The 27,012-nt window shown below is 38.6% G+C and overlaps 2 protein-coding genes across 2 annotated transcripts; one reads left to right on the top strand and one right to left on the bottom strand.

The window, feature by feature from the left end:
• Positions 1 to 973: 973 nt before the first annotated feature.
• On the top strand, positions 974 to 16,886 carry LOC139945594 (lysosome-associated membrane glycoprotein 1-like). The gene is made up of 8 exons (XM_071943003.1): positions 974 to 1,162; positions 5,011 to 5,444; positions 6,566 to 6,791; positions 7,412 to 7,585; positions 8,426 to 8,571; positions 9,084 to 9,333; positions 9,784 to 9,945; positions 11,133 to 16,886. The coding sequence occupies exons 1-8, from the start codon at positions 1,117 to 1,119 to the stop codon at positions 11,276 to 11,278; spliced, it is 1,584 nt and encodes a 527-aa protein (XP_071799104.1). The 5' UTR covers positions 974 to 1,116; the 3' UTR covers positions 11,279 to 16,886.
• On the bottom strand, positions 13,244 to 27,012 carry LOC139945595 (golgin-45-like). Its single transcript, XM_071943004.1, has 6 exons — positions 26,805 to 27,012; positions 25,445 to 25,815; positions 23,373 to 23,572; positions 22,354 to 22,482; positions 21,273 to 21,489; positions 13,244 to 20,561 (listed from the first exon to the last, which is right to left on the bottom strand). The coding sequence occupies exons 1-6, from the start codon at positions 26,860 to 26,862 to the stop codon at positions 20,373 to 20,375; spliced, it is 1,164 nt and encodes a 387-aa protein (XP_071799105.1). The 5' UTR covers positions 26,863 to 27,012; the 3' UTR covers positions 13,244 to 20,372.

The raw sequence follows: 27,012 nt of genomic DNA, 5'->3' as shown, positions 1-27,012 counted from the left end.
GCAATCGTGTCCGGGGCTATTAAAAAACCGTCCGGTGGACCATGGAGGATGCATGACTGCTGTGAGCGCGCCAGGGCAGCGAGCGTGCATGCACTGACTGATGAACCTACGTATTATATTACGTAGGGATAGGGCGTTTAATTTACTGCAAGGACTTTTTGCACGGTGGCGGACACAACTGCACATGCAAATGTGTCCGGGTGGACACAATTGCATTATGCAGCAGCGTCCGGGCGGACCCGATTGCTTATGCAAAACCGTCCGGCGGACGTTATTGCATATGCAATAATGTCCTCCGAATAGTATAGGACATAGTGCATGCGACACCCACCCCAGCCCGGCGAATAATCCGATTGAAATGGAGTGTGGTTCAAATAATGGCTTAACAGCCTGTTTTCCGAATAATAGTATGCAAAAACTTCGAATGTCTTTGGTATATTTCATAGAGAAAGGACATGTTTTCTGCAGGCTAGGAGGAGTGAAGTCGTCCATGTACAGGATGAGGGCCTGCCTATTCCATAAAAGTCGGGAGAGGGAAGTTTATTGATGACGACATCGTACGTGCGCGTGACACACCGAGAAGTTTCTGTGGATTTTTGTTAAAGTTAAGTTAACTGTCGGACGTACTCCCTCTGTTTTGTTCATTGCTGTTAAAAATGTGGTGATTGAAACCCGACGATTGCTGCATATACACCCTTTATGGTTTGATTATAAACGTAAAATCATAAAGTTAATATCTACCGCCATGGTGAAATGATCAAATAAATATTTTTCGCAGTGGGATGAAGGAAGTCATAGAAGCATGCATGAAGAGAACCAAATCAATCCATTAGACAGGTTGTGAAATACAAGATTCAGAGGGAGTAAGTTGTATCGAATACATTTCCTTGAATCACATGACGGCTGCTCGTTCCAGCTATAGCTGGTTACCAGACTCCGTTTCAATGGAACGTTACACATAATGTTGGCCAATGCTGGATACCATGCACGTGTAATCCAACATTTCTGACTGAAATTGTGTGAAATTATTGTGCAAAACTTCAGCTGGGCTAAGTCTGATTAAAACCTTCATTTCAGGATTTTTGTGCACAAAGGAACTCCACACTTTTCGGCAACATGAAGATACTTATCCCAATATGCGTTGTCTTGCTTATGACACTTGGTAAGTACTTAAGGGGGAATACCTTTAGATTTTAGTTTGCTTTTGACACCACAATTCGGGTAAGGCATGAAGTCGACAAAAGGTTCCCACCCCCATTAAACATACACAACTCAGTTAGCTGAGTAGTGTCTTTTTGGTGCAGGTTTGCTACCTCCCTGCATTGCATGGCTGAATGAACACTGGCTGTGTGGCGCATGACTGGCCTCGCTTCTCCACCCAATCCCAACCACCATGGGATCTAACTTCAACATGTTCAAAGTCAATTCAGACTCAGAGACATCATGACGGCAGCGCTGTAAAATTCATTCATTCATCAGTATGATCAAGCCCATTCATCTTTTTTCATGCCATTTGTCTGAGAACTGACTGGAACTTGGATTTGGAAGTGGAACATAATTTACATTTTATTTAACAAACTCATTTGGTGCATGTCATTTTCATAAACAAAAAGCTTTACTTATAGTTGTTAAACTTAAAACAAATATAAATGCAAGTTAAATTAAAACATAACAATAAAGTAATTCATTATACTTTATGTCATTGGGATTATCAGTTTCAAATTGGATGTAAGTTAAAACATGGTTAAGTTAAGTCAAGTTAAGACTAAACTCCTAAAGAATTACCAGGGATGGAAATCCGTAGTTTTGAGTAGTACACTGTCTGTGCACAGGTCAGTCTTGGCAATACACAGTTTTTGTTACTTTCTACGCAAAGATTTCCGTATCCTGCCCTTTACAACTTTTTACCAAAGAAAAAGAATATTTCACTAAGTAAGATTAAGAAAGATGCTAATTTATTTCTTTCATATTGAAAAAAAAGTGGTGGTGGGATATGGAAATGTTTTCACCTTTCCAATCTGGTTACATTTGTCAAAAATGAGTTACTAACCTCGCACAGCGTGATCTTTGGACCTTGGTTTTTAAAATTGTAAAAAGAATTGTGGCCATTTTTGAAAACTAAAATACAAGTACAAACTCCCTCCCGCTTGAACAATGCAGTTTCAAGCATCTTTCTTTTGACACTTTATTTCAAGTTTAAATACTAAACCGTAGTTAACCAAGGCTAGCTGTGCTGTCAAGTCAAGGCTCATTGTGCCATGATCACACACTTGCCGTGCCAGTATAAGTTCCACGCTGATTTTGCTACATGTATTTTTTGTTGGGAAAATTACAAACACAAAACCGGGAGCTACCCACTGTGGTCGGTTCCAGAAAACCTGCTCAACACTCGGGATTCCCCAACCACCACTGGAACTTGGAAGACATCTGCCAACATTTGTAAATTACACTTGCGACTTCCTTTTAAAGGTTTTAAAACAAAAACATTTCTGCTGGAACCAAGGCTTGCCTTAATGCATCATAAAGGAATCAAGTTTCAGGCTAGTGATTGCTTCAAACAGAGTTCTCCCCGCGAACAGCTACATTAGTGTGTTAGACTGATCACGCGCAAATTTCAATCGATACCACGACAATAATAATAGTTACTAATTTTACTATAAACATAAAGATAAAACCATTTATAATGCTTGCACAACTACACTTTAGGTAGGCCTGGGCGAATTGTTCGAATATCCGGTTAATGGCGAATAGGTTTTCCTATCTGTAACCGCGAATGCCTTTTTTTTCTTAACCGGATATCCGCATAGGGCGCGAAAACCTATTTACAAACCGGATAATTCTGTAATTACAACCGAGTAACCGGATATTCTTTAATATCCGAATATCCGCGGACGTCGGGCGACAACTGATATGAATGTTTTGTCTGAATCCTTATGAAACTTCTATTAAAACAGCATAAAACAGCATATATTAAGTATTTAACTAAGCTCACCTCCGTGAAGAGTTAAAACAATGACATTTCTGACGTAATTTGTTCAAAGATTACAAAAGTTTTCCTTCACGTAGAGTCAATCACAATCAAAAGAAAAAGCAAATCGCCATCTTTAACTTAGATCCGGTCATTTTTATGAATGAACCGAGTGACACTGTCTAAAACAAATATCAATCCGCCCATAAGATCTCATTCACAAACGAGCAGCGCCCTCTAGCGGAAAACAAAAAAATTATTATTATTTTTTTTTTTTAAATAGCGCCCTCTAGCGGCGAAGAAAATATTCGAATATCCGGTTTATTTTGGATAGTTGGCCAGCGGTATCCGAATAACAAAATTTCACTATTCGCCCAGCACTAACATTAGGGCATTTAAAACCACGATTTTGAACACCAAGAACTACAACTCTGAAGACCTCAAAATGAGTGCCCATTGGCAAAAAATTCAAAATTTGAGACCAGAATGAAATCCTGGAAAACTTATGACAATGCCTACATGCCCCGGATGCAGTACCACTGTAAATTTTCCTGCAATCGGAACGTTAACTTATGACACAGGAAACAGATGAAGGAAGACATTTTACAAGCGGTGGAAGTCATTTCCTTCTGTACTCAATCACTGATCATTCATGATTAAAATTGAAGGGCAGTCATAAAAATGAAGTTAATTTGACTGAGAAAAAAACAGCATTCTCCACTACATAGAAAATAAATCTACAATGTACATTGTGTACATGTATATGTACACAAAATGTACTATATGTACACAAAATGTACAAAGAAATCAATTACAATTTTGCAAATACAACATTTATAAATGCTTTACACCTACAATACATGTAGGCGTCACAATGGCATTTTTGCGTTCAGGCTGGCCGCATTCTTCAAAATCAGCAAAAAAAGGGCCTTCTCTTTCATGAAAAGTTGGGGGGAATAACAAAAAAGTGTGCATTCAGATTGAGTTGCTATTCTGTAGCACTACATTCACGGCGTACAACTGAAAGATTTGCTTTGTGTTCTGTTATAAGTTTCATCTGGCCTATACATGTACATGTCTGCTGTTTTCATTTGATCCTGTTTTGTACCATTCTTGTTTGTTTTACTGTGCATTGCTGACCATACATGTGTAGGGCAGGCCTTGAATTTCTCTCTCGGAGGGGCACAGCAATTTCCTTCATACAGTCACAATAAGAGACGGCCTCTATGTGGAAAATGTACATTTGTATTGGGAACAAAGGGCAACACGACAATTGCTGTTGGCAATGGTATGGTGGGTTCCGTGGGTTATTTCGGGGTCTGGTGTTTAGGTTATTGAGATGTTACTGTTTCTGTCCTTTCATCAATGTTGACAGATGTACATCTGGGACTTGGTTCAAGTTGCATCCCCTCACTCAGTTGCCTTAAGCCTGGTTCATAATGTACTTCCTGCAAATGCGAATGCGATGCAATTTTTACGTGAAATTTATGTCACAATTTCGCTGTGGTATTTGCAAGAGAGATGAGCACAACTGGACTGCTGCAAAATATTCTTGTGAATTTGTGACGAAGTATGAATCAGGCTTTACTCTTTGGTTTTTATGACCCTACATTTAGACTACCAATAGAAGTGCCTTTTGAAAAAAATTAAAAAGGCCTTCTATTTTCAAAGATCAAATTTCAGTGAAAATAGCAACGTGAATTTATCCCTGTGCAAACATTTCAGGTCTAATGAGAGTTTTTGAGCAACGAGACCAGTGGCTGTGTGGATGCCTTTTTGAAATTTGAGACAAGTATTTATACAGTTGTGTGCGATAGTTTTAAACAAGTGCTGTAAGTTGTTACGTTTTGACTACTTTGAAGAAAAATACTTTACTACTTGGAGAAAAACTAGCCTGCATACAGTCTTCTGGCCATAGCTTCGTTTTTGAAAGGGCAAGCACCCTTAACATACATTATTTATTATACAGTAACATACATACATTATTTATTATACAGTAACATACATTATTTGACAATACACTATATTTTTTTTTCCCTTAGCCAATGGTGAATCAACCTTCGAGCCTGCAACTTTAAAACCAACCAAACCCCCCACAACAATAGCACCTACAACAGCAGCACCTACAACTGCTGCTAAAACAACAACTGTCCCTTCAACAGTTGCCACTACAACAGCAGCACCTACAACTGCTGCTAAAACAACAACTGTCCCTTCAACAGCTGCCACTACAACGGCGGCAACTACAACAGCGGCAACTACAACAGCGGCAACTACAACAGCGGCAACTACAACAGTGGCAACTACAACAGTGGCAACTACAACAGTGGCAACTACAACAGCAGCAACTACAACGGCTGCCCCTGTAGTCCCATTGGCTAAATGGATCGTGAAGGATAGCAAGGGCAAGCCGTGCATCTTGGCTGACTTCAACACTGTCTTTAGTGGCTTCTATACGGCGGTCAACAAAACAGAAGTACGCACAAATTCTTTCTCCATTGTACTACATACATCAATCCTTTTTTAATGTTGCTGACATTTTTTTTAATCTTGTTAAAGTGAAACAAACCTCTTTCCTCTCTTTTTTTTTTCAATTCAAACTTTACAATAATGTTCAGAGTACTTATTTTTTGTAAATTCTGACAAGATATAGTGAGACTTTTATTGTTTTACCTTGGCCTGTAGGCGCCAGCCATCAATTTCACCAAACTCTTCTTAACTTAGGATTAATCTTAGGCCTTAGGATGAGTTCATTTCCTTATCCAAAGACGTACATGTAGGACGCATTGAACCCTTCCCTCAGTTAAGACGGGTTTTTACTCGTCCTATTTTGAGATAGGATTAATCCTAGCGTTTCGTGAAATCTGCTGCAGGGATCTTGCATTTTTTGCCCATCTATGGTGCTATCAGAATTTGGTCTAATAATCCAATCTTATAATCCAAATATAGTCCCACATCTCGCAGGAAATACTGTATGTTACAGTCTAGGAGCGTCACTGGGTGACGGACACATGCGCTATATAAGAAGCCACAATTATTGTTATTATTAACCTAGCCTTTTCTCAAGGCCTTCGTGGCTTGGACTTTGGTGAGCCGTGGTTCCAAGGGCCAATTTCATAGCGCTGCTTAACGGTAAGCAAATTTGCGTGCTTACTGTAGCAGAACAATTTGCTTTTAAGCCTTAACAAATTTCACAGGTTAGCAGCAAAATTGGGCAGCCGTAATGCGTGTTTACCATGGATTTCCATTGTGATGTCATTTATTTTCGTTCAGTAAGCACTGGAAGGTTAGCATGTCTTTTTGTGTACTGACGGTTAGCAGCACTATGAAATAGAAATTGCACAGTAAGCACAAAATTGGCCCCTAAGCAGCGCTATGAAATTTGGCCCAGGGCCTTTTCCAACTTGTTTGCTGTTTCTTTAAATCTCGACTTTTGCAACCCAAAAGGGTAGCAAAAGTTTAAACCAACCAGAAAATAGTGTGCTAAAGTATAGGAACATGGGGGTACCCTCTGCTCCCATTATATCAAGCATCTACTAAAACAAAGCTTCCAACTGAACTTTATCGTGACCATTCAGTGTTTCTAACTACCAATAGGCACCATTCAGTTTTGTGCTGCCTCCTAGTTCAAGTGTCGACGCCGCCCGCAGCGAGTGCGGAACTCCAGGGTCTAAAAACGCTGTCTTGGTGTTGACCTTCGATGATGGGGATTCCTTCACTCAGGAATTCAAAGCTGACACCTCGTCCAAGAAATTTGTCCTGTACTCTGCCTCCGCCAACCTGACGCACGATGAGGCTCATTTTAATGGCAGTAGCGATGAAGGTGAGCGAAAAACCCAAGGGTTTATTTTTGTATTAGTTTTGCTTTTACTCTTATCAATGTTAAATTTACATTGGGATTTATAAGGAATTTTGATTTGGGTTTTACCCTTAAGGCCGGGTTTATAGTCGGTCGTGTGATGGTCGCACGATGGAAATCTTGTGCGCAATCCTAAGAGTGCGGCCTAAAAACTGCTAAAAAGCATGCTCTATGTTCCTCTGACCCGTTTATCCAGCTATGGGGACAGGGCAATCAGTAACATTTCACCCCGCCTCTGGAACTCTCCGACTCAACATCTCAAGCACACACATGACATCTCTCGATTCCAACATTCTCTCAAAACCCATCTCTTCAGATTAGCCTATGCAGATACCGAGTGAAATTTTCTTCTTGTTCTTTGACCAGCGCCTTTGGATGTCCTACAGATTAAGTGTGCTTTAAAAATGCTGCATGATATTATTATTATTATTATAATTAAAAACTGTGTCTTTTTATGATCGCGCGTCAGGATTTCCATCACAGAACTCGAGAAAGTTTTGTTCTTAATTTTATCTCACAAAGAAATGACCTGCAATGATCAGACCCAAAATACATTGTCCTCTTCCTTGTTTGTTTGTTTTCAGGTAAGGTCATTACGTATGGTGGACTCTTGCCAAATGCAGCATTCGGGACCAGCCTGGGAAGTTACTACAGATGCGCTGCCAAGGAGAAAGTGGAGTTCACCAAGCCGAAGTTTGCAATCTCCTACACCAATCTGACAATCCAGCCATTTGATGTCAAAGACAAATTTGGAAAAAGTATGTATCTGTTTAGGTCTTTTTTTTTTGGTGATGTCTGGAAGGGAAGGTAGTTATTAAAGGGTACTTCTACATGTATAACACGTGTAACGTCTCGGAATAATTCTTCAATTCGGAGGTGGTTTCGTTTGTTTTGGGTTTTTTACAAATTTTATTCAGCCTTCAAATTTTCTTGGAAGAAATAAAGTGGTCGTCAATGGGAGAGAGAAATATTTCACATCGTGTCCAAACCTGTTTTGTATTATTGGTGATGCGCAGAGTCTGTAAGCATCCTGAAATGTAATGACTTTGAGATTGCCAGTACTAGAAGAAATAGGGAACCAACCCATATATAAGCAAATCTCAACCTTATAAATTTCAACTTTTCCGTCACAAAAGGCACCAGGGCAAGTTAGGGCGAGTAATTACCAATACTGTCCACAGCCTTTTAACATGTTTAAGCAAGACACTTAACCATGATTGCTTTATCTTTGGATAATATATAAATAAAGCTGTTGGTCCTGTGTGTTTTGTAATGCACATAAAAAAAGAACCAAGGGGTTTGCCCCAGTGTTCCTGGTTTTGATTGGTTGCATGTTCTGCCACAGCACCTTGTAAACCATTATATGATGTTATGTGAAAAGAGGTCTCATATTGTGGCCCCACGTACCGAAATACTGAATGTATTGTTGAAGCACCTTGAGCGTCACTGAGTGACGGGTATGAGTGACGGGTATGAGCACTATATAAAAAGCCAAAACTTATTATTATTAAAAAAAAAAAAAAAAAAGTAATGGTTTCATGTTCAGCCGGGTACGAATCCTTTTGTCTAATTGATGTAATTGTTTTGATTCGCTTAAGTGAGTGCGTGCCCAGCCGACACCCCAACCGTCAAGCCGGACACCCCACCAGTCGGTAGCTGGAACGTTACCCAGGATAAGAAGCTCTGTATGAGGATGTCCTTTGCTGCTGATCTCTTCATTAACTACACCATGAAGAATGGATCGGTAAGGAGTTTAGAAAACGTCTCTTAATAAAAAATATAAATAAGCAGTGCTTATGATAAAAATATGGATTCATAATGCGCCCTTCTCCAGAAAAAAGATCAAGGTTTCTACACAAATGAAAATGAATGAAGAAATAGTGCTATTCGAAAAGAACCATGATCATAGCACTTTACAAAATGAAATCCTCACCAAAAAACATACACACAAATTTTGGAAACAAATAAAAGCAAAGGAATCATATAAACATCATTAACGATAAAGTTGTGTCTTCAACTGGCATTTGAAAGTTGTGATGTTATGGCAAGACCGTATGAATGGTGAAGGGATGGGGCTGGTTTGAGCACAAGAAGATGGAGACACAAATGACAATATCAAGGGGTTTGAAGAGGTAAACAAAAAAGGAATTGATTAGTGATTGAGGCAGGCTAAAAAGGGGGATATCTTTGGGGAAAAAGGAGAAGGCAAAACAAGAGGTTGATTAGTCATTTCCGTCTTGTTTATATTTTACGCAGATGAGCACAGCTGGTATTTACCTCCCCGTGAAGACCCTCTCTACGAGCGGTTCTACCTGCAGCAACGATACGGCTGTTTTTGTGATGAATTTTACGGCTAGGGCTGGGTTTCTCAAGTATGATGACTGGATGATCACCATGACCTTCAAGATGAACAAGACTGATAAGAGCTATGCCATGTCCAACTTCGCTGTTGAGTACAATACCATGGACAAAACTATCTTCCCTGACGTGAACGTAACGGCAAAAGGTACGGTTACTTAGACAGTTAATAATCATCCCCCCCCCCACCCTACCCCCGTTTGAATATTCTGCAAGACGTTTGTATTGATTGTGCTTGGTACATTCTAGTGTAGTGCTGAAACCATCAAAAGGCATTGTTGGCCCTTCGTTTCCTGGTTTCAGGTGTGTTTTTTTAACGATTTTTAATCATATTTTTTATTTTCTTACCGTTTTAACTATATTGCTAATTACTGATTGTAAATCACATCTAATTTGGCCTGTGGGCCATGAATAATGAGTTTACTAAAAATTAAGTGAGAAGAAATAAAAAACAGTTCCTTTGTTAAACAAAATAATATCTATCATATTATTAATTTTTGTTTTTACCCATACACCGTTGTGTGTTAGCACTGTATACTTTATCCCCAATGGAAATTTAACATCTCTTATATCTATCATATTGTTCTCCATTCCTCAGTGAACTCGGTAAACAAGACAAAGCGCTTCCAAACAGGGCAGGGAAACTACTATCTGTGTGACGCAGACACCTCAGTGACAGCAAGCCTGTTCAGGACTGAGTTTTCTCATCTGAAGCTACAGCCGTTTGCCGGAGACATAAAGGATGGTAGTTACGGAACTGGTAAGTTGTCTCTTGTTCTGGAACCTTATTGAAAGGATTCTGTTACTTTTTTTTTTTTAAATGTCCACTGATTCACATTAAACTTACACAGGGTTTGAAGATAAGAATAGTAGAAATCTTCCCTATAAATATTATTTGCTGAGGTGCTGTAGATTTTGAGAACTGAGCATAACAACTCACAAAATGATGTTCGTCTCAGTGAGCCGAAAATTGTTTTAGCTTGTAAAAGTTGTATTAACTTGATAATATACTATAACATACCATAACTGGTTTGAAACGTTTTTACATTGTAAAACTTCTACTCAATCACAATTTTCACAAACAAGTATGCTTGTCAGAATAAGCCAGAATAAACCATGTTGAATAATCCCCGTGTTGTTATGAAAGTCGCCATATTGCAGGGCAGACCGTATGCGCATCTAAACACGTACATCATTGAAGCGTGCAGGGTTCCTGGTTTGATTTCTATGGCAAACGCACACACACACACACATGCTCACGGACGCCATGTTGTAGGGCAGATATTTGAATAATAATAATAAACGTATTTATAACGCGCCTTTTTCCAAAGGATACAAAGCGCCAATTATTTATTTTTTACTGCAAGGTGAGTGGGACGAAGATTTTGAAATTATGAGACCTAATCCTTAGCACACCATGTAATGATTTCACATGGTGCTACGGCGCATACAGCAGCCACAGCCAGGAACACCGGGGCGAACCCCTTCTCTTTTCGATAAGTGCATGCAATGGGTCCTTTTACACGCGTTGCACAACACATGGGACCAACGGCTTTATGCCCATCTGAAGGACGAAGCAAGTGTCTTGCTTAAAGACTGGGGATTCAAACCCACACTCTGCTGCAGGCCTGATACTTCACGGAGGCAACGGAGGCGATTGCCTTCGTTGCCCCTTGTCATTGCCTTGGTGCCCTTGAAATGTTACAGTAGAAACTTACAATATCCTCATAGGGTGCCCTTTGCCAAAGAGAAAATGCCTTGGTGCCCTTGCCCTTTCAAAAACGAAGCATACAGCCCTGCTGCTGATCAGAAACACCAGAGTTTGAATGGTGACAATTCAATACGGTCCATACTGCTGTTGAGAACACCGTCTTGTTTGTGAACAAAATGATTTGTAAGCAGACTTTACCGCTTTGTTTCTTTCCTTTTTCGTTTTCCCTTCAACAGCGTCAGATTGTGCTGCAGACAACACTGTTAGCAACATCGTGCCAATTGCCGTTGGTTGCGCCCTCGCTGGTCTGGTCATCATTGTACTTATTGCGTACCTCATCGGCAGGAGTCGCACCAACAGGTCAGGGTACCAGTCAGTCTGAGATCAGTCTGCATCTTAAAAGGTGTACATTCCTACTCTTGTGTCTTTTCCCTGTGCTTTTTTCCTTTTTTCCCCTCATTTTTGTTTTTCTCTCGATGTGATTAAATTTGACAAAATGATTGAGCAAAGAATCCTAGATTGATTTACCCTCGCATTGAATGTTCATTCAATAATAATAAAAAATAATAATAGTGTCTTCTAACCATATGTGACCCGCTCTAACGAAATGAGGACTGTCGAGTAAATTTCATTTTTGGGTTATCATGATAATCCCAACAAGCAAATCTCATCATTTTAAGTAAACTAAAAATCATGATCGTACGACATTCCTGTCCGAAATAATGTGGAGTTTACGATGACCTTGACGCTAAATTTTACGACCAGTTTTGAAAAACATAAACACAAGAAAAAATCATTTTGAATTATGCAACGTCTCACACACTCATTAAAATAATATTTTTTTACGAAATAAAAACAGTGATTTTTAACCCCGACAATCAATTCTTGCTCAATCATTTTGAAGAGTGCTTTAATCAAAATCTTTGTTATAAAAACGTTGTTTAATTGTGATAAAGAATGCCTTTTTTTTTCCCTGGAATATGAATCCAATTGGAATAAACATCTTTAAATGTTATAGGAGTCATTTTGAGGATATGTACATGTTCAGCTAATTAAGTGGGAGTCTGCACACCATTTATATCCAGGAATATTTTATTGGTATGCAGCAGACGTGTTTATAAATATTTTGATTTACTCCAGATGTTTGGGTCAGATTTGACGCATCGTTGCCCATAGTACCGTTCTCTATAGTGTTCTGCTATTACAGGTATCTGCTTTTATAAATCAGGGTAAATCTGCGTACACAGAATACCAGAGGATCTAAGTTAATAATTTCAGTAGTTAAGTGGTGATGTTCTACAGTGATCTTTAACTTGGGATTTTTGTGGACTTTTTATTGAAGTTTTTTTCTTCTTTTTTTCTTTTTCTTTTTCGGGAGGGGAGAGAGGGTGCGGGCATTCAATCTAGATGTACATGTAGTGTCAAATATATCAAAAAGATGTTCCGATAGTTTGACATGGAGTTGGAATCCAGATTTGAGTAAAGTTTTTGGATGAACGCTTTATAAATATGCAAGCTGGCTTGAACATAATCATGTTCGTACCTATTACTTGTTTGTATGAATTTGGATACAGCCCAGGGCTATCATTATAATGCAGGTTAGGGTGCCCTCTTTAGAATGGCACCCTGTCTGTGTTGTTTGTATTTGGATGACTTGAGGGTGGGGGCACCATACTAGGATGACTGCCTAGCATGATCTGATTTGTATATGAACAAAATCTTATATTAAAGCAAAAACTTTACCTATATATATATAAAAAAAAAAAATTATTCTTGGAGTAATTTTTGTTCTTTTGTCAATTTTAGGTGTTTCTTTTCTGTAAACCAGTCTAGTACATGTATACTTATATCTTCACAAGGGCAGCACGGAATGTGATTTTAGGTTTTGATATTAGTTTTGATGCAAAAAAATATTAGAAATAATGTTGGGGTCAGTGGGTTATATATCAAAATAATTGTGATAAATTATGCAATGGGTACTAAGGCAATTGTATTATGCAGGGATGTGCCGAAAAACAATGCCGTCTCATGGAGGAATTTAGGATCACATATAAAAATTCAGTATTTTTAATGAGATTTGGTAAAAATTGAAGAAGAAAAAAAATTTGATTGATTGTAGTGTAACACATGACCATCGACATGTATAAATCGAGTTTAATGCCTAAAAAATATTACTTAATGTTCAAAATAAATTTGTTATTGTTATTACTGATACTTTTCAACATGTTCTACATGTTCTAAAATAAAGTATAATCATTTACTTTTGAAAAAAGGAAGTTTATTATAAATATTGAGTATACTTTTTTAACGTTGCAAGTTTAATTATCTGATTTTCTCGTTGTTGTTGTTGTTTTTTTTTTCATGTAATTTCAGCTTGAGTAGTTGTCACGTCAGAGAAGTGTGGAATTTTTGCAATGTCAGTAATGGCCTTGTGTCCTACCGTATTACTAGACAATACACCTGCATGGTTTTGAATTAATAACTTCCAATGTGGTATCACATCGATAAGGCATGCACACAGTACTATCACAGACACACACACAGAGCTGTGTTTATGGTGCAGACCGAGGACTTCTCTTTGTTCTCCCATTGTTTGGACATAGTTTATATTTCAGCTCTCTTTTATGAGGAAAACGTAAATTTGTATTGGATTTTTGCGATGGGAGCCACAGCAAAACTACATGCGCCACGGTATTGCTGTGAGTTAATTTAAGACCTGGTGCTATGACACTAGTGAGATGGACATCTTCATCAACTGCAAAATCCCCTACTGCTCTGATGTGACGTAGTGTTCCGTAGGCGTTTAGGAACTTCAACATTTTTACAACTTCTAAACTGAAGAGAGCATGTATATAACTGAATGCAAATAACTGTTTATCATTAGTTGATTAATGAAACTTACTCAGTTTTCATTAGGATGGTATGGTACAGCATTTGTAACCTATTAAAAATAGGTCAAATCGTAAAGTGAAACTAAAGAAGTGTTGTAGATGTCTCTGAATTTGATTGAAATATCGTTTCAAATTATAGGAAAGGGAATTTTTTGAATCACTTGTTTTGGGCATGGGAAATGAAATTACAGTTTTGTTAGTTTGTATGTTGGATATAGAAAAAGTGCATGTAACTTAAATTCAAAGAATCAAGGTTGTCATGTCAAACTACAAATAATTATCACATGTACAAATGCTATACCTATACCTTTAAGAATTAAGTAATAATGCGGTTATCAAAGTTTGTTTTATATGGAGAAAAAAAAAGAATAAGAGGAATAAATATAGTTGGTTGTGGGAAATTTTTGAAATTTGTTGTCAACATTTTAAGCACAAGTAGATATTATAAGTTTAAAAAAATAGTTTGCCTCGAAATTGCGTGGTTTTCTTTTTACTTCCTCGACTAACACGGTCGGCCATTTATGGGTGTCAAATGTTTGACTCCCATTTATAAATGGCAGACCGTGTTAGTTTGCGACGTAAAAGGAAAACCGAGCAATTTTGAGTGATACTTGTGTGGATCATTATATTCTTCTTTTAAAACATCTTTCTAACCATATGCATTTCATAACAAACGGTTTCAAACGCTTTTTAAAGACCCAATCGTCCGATCCAAGGCAACGTGTTCCTTTAAGCAGCTCCATGAAATTGGCCCCTGTACTGATGACGTCGCGGTTTTTTACATTTTACTGTTCAGAATTTTGTGATGCAAGTATATTCTTGTTATAGTTTTTTTTAATAATTTGTATCAAAACATGTTTTAAAAGAAAAGAAAAAAAAATAGAATTGAAGTATACACAAAATTGAGTGATTCTAAAAAACACAAGGAGCCAAGTAAGATTTGTTTAAGTTTTTTGTTATGAATGAAGTTAAGAGTTGGGACCGGTACATCATTTTAATCTCAATACACAGATGTTTGAATAAGAAAATTTGAATACTGGTAGATAGACATGTACATGTACTTCTATAAGAATCAAAAGATAAGTTGTGAATATTTGCCAAACTGCTTAGTGTGATGCTTAGTTGCGTAACAACTATCACTTAAAGAGGCTGTGTCGGTCTTGTGTAACAGCAGGCCTGTGCATGTGTCTAGAAATATGAACTCGCACCCAGTTACTGCAAGCACACATCTTCCATCTATATTGTATCTATGTGGAAGTGTTGTGGCCGAGCAGTTGTTTCTAATCAGAAGAATGTGGGTTAGAGCCCCAGTATTGACACTTGTGCCCTTACGCAAGACACTAACCATTGCTCCGTCCTTCGGATGGGATGTAAAACCACTGTTTTGTGCGACGCACGTAAACAAAAAAAATGCACTTATCGAAAAGAGAAGGGGTTCGCCCAAGTGTTCCTGGCTGTGGCTACTGTATAAACTGCTTAAAAACCATTACATTTACATTAGGTCTCATAATTCACAAACTTTGCCCAACTCACTTTGCAGGAAAAATACTTGGCGCTTTGTATCCTTTGAAAAAGCTGCGTTATACAGTTATTATTATCTATAGAGATCGCGCTCGCAAGACTGGGTATGAGTTCATAATTTCATGTACATGTATGGCTGCTTAGGTCATAATGACACAGCCGCTTTAACCAAAGTCTATGACGGTAAAAAACAAAAAAAATGTGTCATCAACAATACATAAATCGCTACATGTAGGTGCCATAAGAAACCTGGGGTGGATTTCACAAAGAGTTAAGACTAGTCTTATCTCGAGTTGGGACCAGTTTCATGAAATGTGGCCCTCCCCACTAAACAACTCGGTGAAAACAACCTCAAAGGCTGTACTGTTTATGGTTGACCCTGGAGGTCTCACCTTAACAGTTTGATCTTGACCTTATTTTGAAAGGTCAGAGTGAAGGTTATGATTTGCAATTCCAACTACCATTAATCTCATGTTGTATACCAAAAAAAAAGCTTTTTGTTTACATAAACAGAAGAAGAAGAGAGAAATACTTAGATAGTTTCTCTGCTTGTTTTAGGATCAGCAAATCGACCAATATCTTAGATGGTCGGGAAACTAAACAAAATATAGTTGGAAAGTTGCAATGCCGCTGGGCCCAATTTCATGGCTCTTGCCATTGAATTCTGCCCTTTACACATGTGAATCTCCACTTACTTATAGTGTACAAGCGACGAATCTACAAGCAGAAATGATCCATGTACATGTAACTTGTTAAATAAGCTCGACATTAGTGCAGAATGCCTTGCTCACAAAATTTTCCCCTGGGGCTGTCTTTCACCGGGGAACTAAATATCCCTTTTTGTATTTTAATGTACATAATGATATGGAATATCATTTAGGGTGTAAAGAATAATTATATAGAATTTAGCTTTATTTGCAATAATAACATTTTATAAGTTGCTTAAAATTGAAATCTTGTAATCATATACCCAAGCTTAAAGTCAGTACTCCAGAAAATCTGCATTTGTTTATCCATATACAGACTTTTTTCATTCTTAATCTTGCGAACAAGCAGGGCAAAATTTCATAGAGCTGCTTAGCACAAAAATTTGCTGAGCATGAAATTTCTTCCTTGATAAAAACAGGATTGGGCCTACCAACCAAATTTTCATGAGATTTTCAGGATAAGCAAACAACAGCTGAATACAAGCAACAAGCAATTATATGCAACGAATGGAAGTTTGGATGGTAATTCTGTTTTTATCAAGACATTTCATGCTAAGCAAATGTTTGTGCTTAGCAGTTTTTTGAAATTGGGCCCTGGTTAAAATCCTTCATTTTTTAAACTTTAAGACTGCATGGCTTTGTTAACTTGCAGGTACAACCATGTGTAAAATCCCGGCCTTTTTGTAGGAGTAAGCTCTGAAAAAAGCGGGTGTGGTCTTGACATTTCAAACAATGTACAATGCTCTGCTCGTTTTCGGGAGATATTGTTTGAAACGTCAAGATCACACCGTCTTTTCCAGATCCTTAATTCTTAACTTGTTAATCTATCTCGATTGAAGACATAATTAAACTCGAACGAGACTTCATCAGGTTACAGTGTGTTGTATTTGCTACCTTATGGAAACCGCAGACAACAGGAACAAAAGGTCTCCGCTGGGGAATTCCAAAGAGAGGTACACATGTATGTTCCTCAAGAAATGTTGTACAAAGTCTATGGGCAATGGGAGGTTCTGAACTACAGTGACTAAGGAAAGAACAAAAGAAGGCTCCACAGGGATGCAATATTGTTTTATTTGATAAAATACTTTATTCATATACACCGAAAACAAAACGACATGAAACAGGAAGATAATAATGGTAATACAGGCACAGCTCGACGACCTTCTGTTGTCACAATATAGGCATAGTTCCTTTTTAATAATAACAACTAGCATTTCTTTCATTTTTTAAACGCTCAAAGCAATCAAAATCAACAATAGCTTATGACATCCTCATTCAAGATTAAGTTTCATGATTGCAAATATCTGCTGGTATTACCTCTCTTTTTTTGTCTGGCGATCAAAATTCAATAAACTACAAGAGATTTTGAAAAAAAAATAATATAAAACTCAAACCATTCATTAAGCACTTGCCTTGGGACAGAATAAATTTAAATACAATTGACTATGTGTATTTAGATAGGAATCTGATGTATTGCACAAACCCTTTGTGTCAGGGAAATTTATGTACATGGCATGACTTTATGTATTAGACTAGTCAATGGATGGACACCTATTTCTTCTGAGAAATACTGCCATTTGTAGAAAACCAATAAGGATGTACTACAAATTTCAACCTGTTTTTACTGATTCACAATTTAATTTTGGACCTGCAATTGTGAATCCGTATTGTTAATCTGTAATAACAGATTGAGAATCTGTAATGGCGGTTAGAATCAACAATAACAATGAAAATATGTTGAATCTCTAAAAATGAATTATAACTTTGCAGTAAGTGGATAATAATCCATACTAACAGATTTTGAATCTGTGACAGATTGAAAATATACTTTTTTGTTCAGGCACGAGTGGGCTTTCATAGAAAACTGTCCACATACACTTGCATTCCCAAATTGACTTGGCAAGTTAAACACTTGCAGCACAAAATGATCGACACAGTGTACAACATCTTTGTAAAGCATCAACTGTTACTCAGTGTTTACTGGAAAATATAACCCATACTGAATGAAAATTTCCACCAGATCACAGTTGTATGGTGTTTTTATTAAAAACAGGCGAATCTGCAGCAATGAAACAATGATAAGTATACTATGTCACTCTTTCAATGCCATATAAACACAGATGACTTGATGTATTTGCACAGCTCAAAGGTTAGTGTGTACTGTGAGTTATCACCATTATATTTATTGCTATCAAAACCCTGGTATCACGCTATCATAAATACTATCGAGGTTTGGTAACCCCCAGTATGTTCACCTTGTCTCTGCTGTTTACCTTTTGTTAATGAAATTCAGGCCAGTGATAACAGCATAAAGGTCATGACCCTGTCTGACCTATGTACTGTGAAGCACTAGCCTGCCATGTGTCACACTTTTGACCCTTCACTAGAAGCATCCATATTGTCACTCTCTCCAGCAAGGTCTTCTCACACTACACAGCCCCTGTTTGTTTTATGCAATTTTCCTTGGGGGATGGGGGGGGGGGGAATTATTACTTGGATGCTAACCACAGGGTTACAGCTCACATAACTCTACTTCTAAGCAGGAATAGCCATTTCCCACTATTCCATGGAGTCTGCATCGGTGAGCATTTCAAGTGCACAAAATGGGAATCTGTCTGTGGAGTGAACAAGGACCAATTTCATAGCAAAAAAAATAATGCTTTTAACAATTTTCTGCAAAGCAGAAACAAGTAGGACATTACGCACATTTTGTTCCGACACCCTTCTGCTTTATAGATAAATAGATGTAGATGTACAGCCAACCCTATTTTCTGACACCCATAATGTATTTTCCTAACCCAAACCCCAACCCTCCCTAGCGAGCAGTTTACCAGAGACTACAAGAACATAGGGCAATGGAGCATAGAGCAGTCACCACTAAGTGACACGTGTAGGTTGGCTGGTGACCTTATTCTGGTTAGCATAAGTTTGTTGTGCTCAGCTAATCTTTATGCTTAAGCAGCTCTACGAAATTTGGCCCTGGTAAAAGGAGCTAAGTTGCCATATTGTCACCCTCTCAACACTGTATTTGAGCCACTGGGCGGCCATGTTGCCACTCTTTTCACAGATTTTTTATTGCAAAAAAAAAAAAATCAATTCCAATTCATTTGCTTCAACAAATCAGAATACTATATACTGGTAGAAATGTTTTTCAAACAACCGTGCATGATAGGAGGAAAACTAACGGTTTCGAGACCAGTTTCATATTGTTCTACAGTACAATTAAAACCATACTTTAAGCTTACTTTACCTTAATTTACATGGCAATACAAACAAGTCAGCATAACACTTTTCGTTTCAGACCAGAAAAAGAAAAATTTCATGAGTTATTTTTCTGATACAAACCTTTACGCTTATAAATAAAGTGAGCAAAAAAGGGGTATTTCCCAATGTTACTAGCAGTGGCCTTGATGGCATAGGTTACCATCCAAAATTCCATACAATGTACCTTTCTTGAGTGACTGGTTCTCCGCTATATTTGTAGCAGAAAATCAATACATCAACCAACTTTTTTTTGTCCTATGAAATTTGCCCAAGATGGCGAACGAGATCGTAGACTTTCAGACACTGGTGGCAGCAGCACAACATGCCTGGTCCCAATTTCATAGAGCTGTCACAGCTAAGCACAAAAATTTGCTTAGCATGAAATTTCTTCCTTGATAAAAACAGGATTACCAACCAAATTTCAACGTGATTTTCAGGATAAGCGAACAACAGCTGAATACCAGTAACAAGGAATATGCAACAAATTGAAATTTTGTTGGTAGTCTTGTTTTTACCAAGGAAGAAATTTCATGCTTAGCAAATGTTTGTGCTTAGCAGCTCTATGAAATTGGGCCCTGGTGGTTTTGTCATTCTTTCAACCTAGCTCTAAGAACGCACATATTTGTGAAGACGGAGTCAATTGGTTAGACTGCATGACTTGCAATTACAAGGTTGTTGGTGCAAATCCTATACCAAGCTAACCGATGATGTCACCATGACTAGAATAAGTAATACTTTCTAGCTACTGATGTAACTATAAGATATAGAGAGAGATGTTGTATGAGAGAGATTGCCTGTCGCCAGCTTGGCTTTAATATCCCCTTGTGGGAGTTTGCAGAGTTTCCGTGATTGGAAAATCATTTAAACAAACTAACAATAAATTTACCCAGTAAAGCCCGGTTCTGACCTCCTACAAATGCGAATGCGAAGCAAATGTTGACGTCACAAAACTTGCAATGACTTTTCGCAGCAGTTCAGCTCTGCGCAACTCACTTGCAAATACCGCTGCGAAAGGATAGTTGTGACGTCAAATTCACGTCAAAGTCGCTTCGCATTCGCATTCGCAGGAAGTATGAACCGGGCTTAAGTCTGATTAAACCAGCTTGATGTCCCCCTTGCAGTATTTACAACAGTTGACGGTTAAATTCTCATACGTTGTATGTGGATGGAATCGTTGAGCTATGTTGGTTTTCGGTAGAGAATCTGCTGATAGTGACATCGCTGAAGAGGGCAAGGCCTTAAGTTGTTCTAATTTCAGCGATGGCTGCCTGTTCAGTAGAATCTGAGAAGAACAGATGAGAGAAATTTGATGGTTAGTAATGGAATGCTGTTGTCGAAGGGGGTTGCCCTGTGTTTCTGGAAAAGTTGGCGGTAGATTGAGCCACACAAATGTTAATGAGTCTCATAATACAAACATACTTGTTCATACATACTGTCACAAAAAAAAGGGCATTTTTAGATGTCCCACAAGATGTGATCAAGTTGCTGTTATTACTACTAATTATTATCAACTTCTTGCATCAACCGCCATCTCATGTCAAATAGTGGAATCGTGCACACAGGTTTGCGCAGGACTATCCGCCATTGATAGCTCTTCATTGTCCTCGATGTGGGGACTGTTTGAGGGCTTGTGACGTCATATACATGGGGTCTATTGTGCAAGGTCATAGACCATTCTATTGCGATATCACAGGCCCAAGTTCATGCTAAACGAGGTGTAGCGGCAGTGTAGAGCAGTGTAGAATAATGAATGACTCTACATCAAAAGCTCTGAATCCCTATAAATAGACATGTCACACACTCTTCAGTCTCCTGACGATGACTAGAGAACAGGCTAGTTGGAGGGTCGAGACCATTAGAAACTCACCTTGCAGCAGTGAAGTTAATAGCATGTTACAGTTTTTGAATAACCTTTCACAATTATAGTCAACAATTTTACTCAGTAGGCTATTAACTGTAAACTCAATAATTGTTATTACACAACTATACTCACTTCCTTAGCGAGCATCTCCGCCGACGTCCACTCGACAAACTCAAACTGTGATGTGCTCTTCTGTTGCGAGTGTCCGACATCTCCCAGTAGGTGTTTGGATATCATGGAGGCCACTTGCTCATTGAGCAACGCTAATGTTAGGACGTTACTCGAGGTTTTGGTGTCCTCTGAGAGACTGTGGGTTCTCTGTAGAGCATTGGAGAGGTAGTGGAGTAATCTGTAGACAAATAAACAAGTAGGATTTGAAATAAGAGACGTTAAATTCGGGGATAAAGAATATTATTATTATTATTATTTTTTTTTTTTTTACCCATACACCGATGTGTGTAAGCACTGTATACTCAGTACTTTCCCGAGTCCTGTGAAAAAATATCACAGGCATGTTACTCGGATGGGATTCGAACCCACGACCCTTGCAATTCTAGAGCAGTGTCTTACCAACTTGACTACCGAGGTTGCCCGATAGCTAGAGGCGGTTCGAATCCTATGTTTTGGCAGCGGGTACCGCATAGATATAAGAGATGTTAAATTTTCACCGGGGATAAAGAATATTAATTTTGATTTTTTTACCCATACACCGGTGTGTGTTAGCACTGTATACTCAGCACTTTCCCGAGTCCTGTAAAAAAAATATCACAGGCATGTTACTCGGATGGGATTCGAACCCACGACCCTTGCAATTCTAGAGCAGTGTCTTACCAACTAGACTACCGAGGTTGCGCAGTAGCTATAGTCAGTTCGAATTCGTTTTTTTTATAAATAAATAATAAAAAAATTCATAGGATTTGAAAGTTTGTATGGTGGGAGTATAATCAGGTGCGGTTTGCAGTAGAGAACTGGTAGTTGACAACTCAATGTTTAGAACAGTATGCTCTGATTGTCGACAGGAGGATGCTGGACTCTCCTAGTGGGTTTCAGTTTAGGTTTAAGTCCCAGCTTCTAAGATCCTGTTTATGTTCCTGCCTTCATAAACCTTATTCTGTGTGCTGAGCAACTTGTGGTTTTCTCTATGAAATTGGACCATTCACCATTGTTCCAACAACAAGAAAAAACAGTGCTAAGATTGTTTTAGTTCACCGACCTTTGTGTTTGCATCATGTGTGTTCGTATTTCATCTCGTTCTTCTACAGTTTTCTTGAGGGCAAAGCAGGCTTCTTGAAGGGCCATATCAAGGCGAGTTCTGGATGTCACCGCTTCATCCACTTGCAATCTGTGCCAGATATAAATAATAATAAATAATATTAATAGTGGCCATTTAGAATGCACCAAGTCTGTCTAGAAAACTCTCCTGGCGCAGAAGGGATGCAGAAGCTGGTGGGCCTACAATGAGTTACATAGTTGAAGATTTCAGACCAAAAATAAGTTTTCAAATGGGTTTTGAAATTGGTTTAAAGACAGTGGACACTATTGGTAGTTGTTAAAGACCAGTCTTCTCACTTGGTGTATCTCAACATGTGCATAAAATAACAAACCTGTGAAAATTTGAGCTCAATTGGTCGTCGAAGTTGCGAGATAATAATGAAAGAAAAAACACCCTTGTCACACAAAGTTGTGTGCGTTTCGATGGTTGATTTCGAGACCTCAAATTCTAAACCTGAGGTCTCGAAATCAAATTCGTGGAAAATTACTTCTTTCTCAAAAACTATGTCACTTCAGAGGGAACCGTTTCTCACATTGATTTATACCATCAACCTCTCCCCATCGCTCGTCACCAAGTAAGGTTTAATTCTAATAATTATTTTGATTAATTACCAATAGTGTCCACTGCCTCTAAGAAGTTCCTTGTCAATTTTTTTAATTTTTGTATTTTGGGGGGGATAGTTCATTCCATAGTGAACAATAATAAATAATTTGGGAAGCTATTCATCCTTAATTGTAGCTGAGAAGCTGAATTGCAATGGATAAATGCAGCTACTTGTTCGGGCTGCCGGCAAGCAAGGGTGCTTAGAGCAGGTGGCCTCATCGAACCATATGGTTACGAAGCATGGCAAGAGATCAAAAGTGTTGGTTTTTCTAGGAGGGAAGGAAAGAAGAGCAACCATGATACATTTGGGTCTTCCTTTTTTAAAACTTGAGAGAATTTCAACCTTTTATTCTTACCTACTGCCAAGGAATTTACTCCTCCACACGTCACACTGAATGTTGACTCGTTCCAACGTCTCTCGCTCCGTAGCTAGCGTCTTTATCGTATTCTCGAGATCTTGCGCCAACTGGGCACGCTCAGATGATAAATTCTCCAACTGGGCTTGAAGATCGGAACCCATCGAGGCTACAAGAAGCTTTTTCAGATCTCTGTTAACCTGCCAATAGGATAAATAAATAATGCTCTTTGAAGACAATTATCATCAAAAAACCTTTATTGATTACGAGTAATGGGGAGAGGTTGATGGTATAAAACATTGTGAGAAACAGCTCCCTCTGAAGTGACGTACATGTTTGTAGTTTTCGAGGAAGAAGTAAATTTCCACGAATTTGATTTCAAGACCTCTAGTTTAGAACTTGAGGTCTCGAAATCAAGCTTCAGAAAGCACACAACTTTGCGTGACAAGGGTGTTTTTTCTTTCATTATTATCTCGCAAATTCAACGACGGATTGAGCTCAAATTTTCACAGGTTTGTTATTTTATGCATTTGTTGAGATACACCAAGTGAGAAGACTGGTCTTTGACAATCACCAATAGTGTCCACTGTCTTTAAAGGCACAGTACAGGATTTTGCATACAGGGGTTGAAATTGCCACTAGCCCGCTAGCCCGGGACTACCAGACTTACAGCCGGGCTACTAATTTTTCCAATTTGATAGCTCAGCAGGCAAGTGGAAAGTAATGCACAAATCAACATCACAACAATGATGAAGTGTGCTGATGGTATTGATGAAACACTTCGATGACCAGTGTGTGCCGTGACTCAAGAGGTAATGTGTTTTTTGGGCTACCAAAATCTCATCAGAGCTCCAACAAAATAATGGGTTACTCTAGCCCTGCCGACTACCATGAAAATACACTTAATTTTTTCCCCAAGGGTGTCATGGCCGAATGGTTTAGAGCTTCGGATTCAAGTTCTGGTGGTTAAGTTATCAGAGTGTGTGATCAAATCTTGGTCATGACACATACATGTAGGTCCTTGAGGAAGATGCTTTACCATAGTTGCTTCTCTTCACCCAGGGTTATAAAAGGGTACCTGTCAAGGTAGAGATTGATATTGTGTTTGATCAAAAAGCCTTTGGAGAGCCATGGCATCCGAGGGCTGTATATGTTGGGCGCTATCGGTCAATCTGCACGATCAACTGATCGCGCTGCGCTATCGACCGATCGCGCTGCGCTATTGAAATATCTATTGGTCGTGCAGCAATCGGTCGATCGCGCAACAATCGGTCGATCGCGCAATAATCGGTCGATCGCGCAACAATTGGTCGATCGCGCAACAATCGGTCGATCGCGCAATATTTGGCAACGAACATGCGCGATCAACCGATCGTGCGGGAATGGCTCGGCGCGATCGGCCGATTGTGCAGGAATGGTTTTGCGCGATCGGCCGATTGTGCAGGAATGGTTATGCGCGATCGGCCGATTAGCGCGATCGGTTGATCGCGCAGATTGACCGATCGCGCCCAACATATACATGTACATGTACTCCCCATGGAGCTAAGAAAGATTAGAGGATTGTTATTGGCCCAATGACCAAGGCACTAAAGCACATTAAAATGGCTGGCAGTTCTCACTGGACCATGCAGGACGGAGGCCAGTAATTTTAGTAACAGGAATGTAACCTTAAGACTGGACAAGTCCAGTAGTCTTGTCTTTTTCGATTGATAAATAAAACCTGATACCTGACCTTTTGTCTGATAATCACACCTTTTTAAATTTCTATTGAGTAATGATGTATCTCAAAAAGACATATTGAGATAAATCTTCTCTTTCACCAGATGTCATTAGTGACTATTAAAATAACAGTTCATGTTAGTTGCTCCAGAAGACGATCAGAGCATACTGATTAAAATGAGGTCTCTTCAGAACCACCCCAACTCATTTAGAGATAGTAATTATGTGGTATTACTGCAAACCTTTCCATGTTGTCTTAGTCTTGTTAGAACAATTCTGTAATAATTTTGATTGAGTAACAAGCTCTTTAGTCTTGTGGATTTCCCCAAAAATTTGAGCCCTGGTAGACCCACCTGATTCTGGACAGCCATTTCAACACCCATCTCCATCTTCTCGTCTGTAACCGTCCTCAACTCTCTCGCCAACCCAGACAGTTTCTTTTCCAATTGATGCTTTTCTTTCCTAACCGCCTCCAGTTGAGAGTACACATCTTGCCCTCCATTGTCAAAAGTTACTTTGTGTTGAGAACTTGGTGCTGCCGTCACATCAAGCTGGTGCTTGCGCTCTTGCAGAGCCAAATCAGTCGAGTTTCTATTATTACTATCAAAAAATGCAGGCTGCTGAAAGCGGTGAGTTGCTGATCTCGTTCCATGGGGTTCATTGGTGCTAGTCGTATTTTCTTTGCCGTCTCCGTCTGGCCTAGGAGTCACAGGGGATGTAGCATCTGCAGTTAGAGATATTATAAAGGAGGGAAAGGTTTCCGTTGATAAATTGATTGTCACAAACTTTACTTCTGCTAGCACGGCTAGCCTTAAAATATTACCTGTCCAAACATGCCAAAAGGGTTGACAGAGAGAACTCTAGAGAGGCACAGGCAGTTTGTACAGTCTCTACATTATGTATATTCCGACACCCTAGACACAGTTTGACAGCGAAAGCCATTTTCCTGAAGAAAAAAAACATGTGAAACTTATTCAGAAGGGTAAGGGTTGGGGTTAGGGTTAACTTAAGATAAGGTTAGGAAAACACACAAACTGACAAGGTTGTCGGAATGTAGGTGTCAGAACTTTTTGTTCAAACTATTATCACTATCAGTAAAACTCTGATGCGATGCGGGTATCCGTTTTTATCGGAGTATAATATCCAGATAGTAAAAATTATTAGTATTCTATAGAAAAGTGTCAAAATCATGAAAAATAACACCTTTTTTATGGTGTTCTTGATGGGTTGACAAGGACAAGGGAAGGTTGCTTGTTACACTGTGTACACTGTGCATGTGCAGTGTGCATGCTACTTCATTCCCTTCAATTAATAATAATACTATTTTTTATTTAATAGGCGGTCAGTAGGTGTAGATAGTAGTAAATGTAAATAATAAAAAATTATAAAATATTATTTATTATTACTTATTTATTATTGTAATATTATTGTAGTTATTAGGCCTAAAATATAATAATAAAAATAGCTACATGTAGAATAGAAGAATTCGGTAACCTGCCAAAATTTGTTCACTCATTTCTTTAACACAAACGTATTATCTCATTTATCCTGGCCTACGGCCGTTTTGGTAATTAGGCCTATTATATTCACATCGAATAAAAAAAGTGGTGGCAGCAGTTGCAGGCACTGTGACTGTGGATGGTGGACTCTTGGAGAGGAGTCCGAGAGGATGGACAAAATATAAAATATAATTTATATAAAATTATTTCTTGCCTCTGTTTATGGATTGTCCGTGGGTAAAAACAATGTTCTCAAAATATCTTTGATCCATTCTGAGCGATGATCCTCACTGAGCAGATTTCCTTTTGTAACTTATTATACCATTCTTGAGAAACTACTTGAATTCGGTGCGAAAAATTAATTACATCCGCAAAAATCAAGTTCCTTCTTTTTTGATTACCACGGGCGCTGCCATCTTGGC

Source organism: Asterias amurensis, chromosome 12, assembly GCF_032118995.1.
Source record: "Asterias amurensis chromosome 12, ASM3211899v1".
Lineage (NCBI taxonomy): Eukaryota > Metazoa > Echinodermata > Asteroidea > Forcipulatida > Asteriidae > Asterias > Asterias amurensis.
This window is presented reverse-complemented; position numbering and strand designations above follow the sequence as displayed.